The 2,004-nt window shown below is 60.5% G+C and overlaps 1 protein-coding gene across 1 annotated transcript in view; it reads right to left on the reverse strand.

The window, feature by feature from the left end:
- Nucleotides 1-1,032, reverse strand: part of LOC110288600 (zinc finger protein 69-like) — a 33,133-nt gene extending 32,101 nt beyond the window's left edge. The window contains exon 1 of the mRNA XM_021154902.2: nucleotides 887-1,032. Coding sequence (XP_021010561.1) covers nucleotides 887-1,012 — 126 coding nt within the window. The 5' untranslated portion in view covers nucleotides 1,013-1,032. The remainder of the gene's footprint in view (nucleotides 1-886) is intronic.
- Nucleotides 1,033-2,004: the final 972 nt, after the last annotated feature.

Consider the following 2,004-nt stretch of genomic DNA (forward strand, 5'->3'; position numbering starts at 1 on the left):
TCGTTCTCCAGCTACCTTTTGCTAGTCCAGCTGGACGCACAAAGCCTACAGAGCTGAAAACACGAAACTCTAAATTCTGTTGGGGAGGTAAAGAAAATGATGTAAGTGAGGCTTTCCCAAGCTATGGACAGCCTCTTCCAAGCCTGCTTCAATTTTCAACCCAAACTGCTTCCTTCTCGCAGTCCCTCTTCCCTAGGATCTGGCGAGCTCGCTGCTTAGCTACTCAATACAATGACCATTCACCGTGCAAAGGAGCTGACCATACTGTAGTCAGGCACCATACAGGTAATCCAGAAGTGGCCACCAAAGACCGTTTGGACCTCAAAGCGCTGGTTCTCCTATGCGGCACGTAGTGGGAACTGCCAGGCCTCNCAAGATGGGATGGGCACCCCTGCCTAAGCAGCTTGGGGTCCCCTGGATCTGCTCTGCATGTTGGCTCAGAAGGCACAGCTGCCCCCGCCGGGCCACTTCTGGAACAAGTTGGAGAGGTCCGCGCAGGGAGACCCATCACTCGGGGGCCGCAGAGCTCGCAGGGGTCCCCGGCTCGCAGCCGCCACGGACTCTGCAGCCGAAGTTGATCTCTCCGAGGATGGGAGCAAAGGACCTGAAACCCTGCGAGGGAAATGGGAACAGACAGGAGCGTTCCCAAAAAAAGCCCCAAGGTGGCCAAGCAGCCTCTCCCTAGAGCAGGGAACAAAGGGCTTCTGTGTCGGGCACTGCTGGTCCGGCTGAGTCCGGCTTTCGGGTACCAGAAACTTTTCTCGGGTGAGGACGCAGGCGGAGGGCACTGGGTATCGGGCACCAGGCGCGGAAGCCCCAGGGCGCAGCGGGATCCCCGCGGCACTAGCTTCCCGCCCCGCCCCGCGCCGGCGANGCTACCGCTCACCTCCTCGATGGCCTCCACGGTGTTCCGGCACTGGGCCGTGCGCGTGGTGAAGCTAGAGGTGGTGGGCGCCTTGTAGTCCTCATGGGTCTCGGCCACGAATTCCGACACGGAGATCTGGTCCGGCATCGCCGGGGCGCCGGGGCACGGACTGCCTTAGCCTCAGTCGCCCAGGGCGCGGGCTCCGACCCCGCCGCCGCCGCCACCGCCGCCGCCGCTTGGGGACTCGGACAAAGGGGAGCGCGGGCGCGGAAGTCGCCACAGGGCGCGGGAGCCTCCGCGGGACGCCCGGTGGCTGCAGGGGCGCGTGCAGCCCGCAGCTCTGCCCGCTGTTCTCCGGGAGCTGCGGCTGCCGCGTCCTCTACGATCGAGCCCAGACCCGGGCGCGCACAGCCAGCTGGAACTGCGCGTTACCAGGCTGCTTGCTTGGGAGCCTTCTGCGGAGAAGTGCGGGACGGGCTGGGGAGGGGGCGGTGGCCGGCCAGGAGGGGCGGGGCAAAGGCCTGGCCGCCAATCGGAGCGCTCGCCGCGACCGCGCAGCCCGGAAGCGGAGCCCGCAGGACAGAGGGAAATGTGAGCTCTGGGCGCATTTTGTCTCCCTTCTCTACGTGGTGTGGTTCGAGGGCGCGCCCTCTCCTGGGCTGCAGTGCCCGACTCCCACCTCGCACCCACCATGACCTCTAGCGATATTACCCATGTTCTGTGTGTGTGCCTTCTCACAGCCTTAAGAAGCCCGGGGTAAAGGCGGGTATTCTGCATAGGGAGTTGACCATGGTACAAGCCTAATAGGAATTCAAACCCATGACCTTCGACTTGGAAGAATACTCCAACCCCAAGTAAGCATCTTGTTCCTTAAGCTTGTACATTTAGGGACACTCCCAGTTACTTGAAGACAGTTTTAGGGTTCTAGGCCAGGCTTCACCCTGAGAAGATCATAGAATGCACTGATGTGGGGTAGGAAGTGGAAGTTCTCTCAAGAGAACCAGAGGTAGAGCATAAGGCTCCTATTATACCTGCTGGTTCTCAGAGAGTACTCCAACCCACAGCTGACTGATCACAGACACAACTGGGCCAATAAATCATCTGAATTAGGACATTTTCTTCTATATCTCATTCAGAAA

Source organism: Mus caroli, unplaced genomic scaffold (genome assembly GCF_900094665.2).
Source record: "Mus caroli unplaced genomic scaffold, CAROLI_EIJ_v1.1 scaffold_14150_1, whole genome shotgun sequence".
Lineage (NCBI taxonomy): Eukaryota > Metazoa > Chordata > Mammalia > Rodentia > Muridae > Mus > Mus caroli.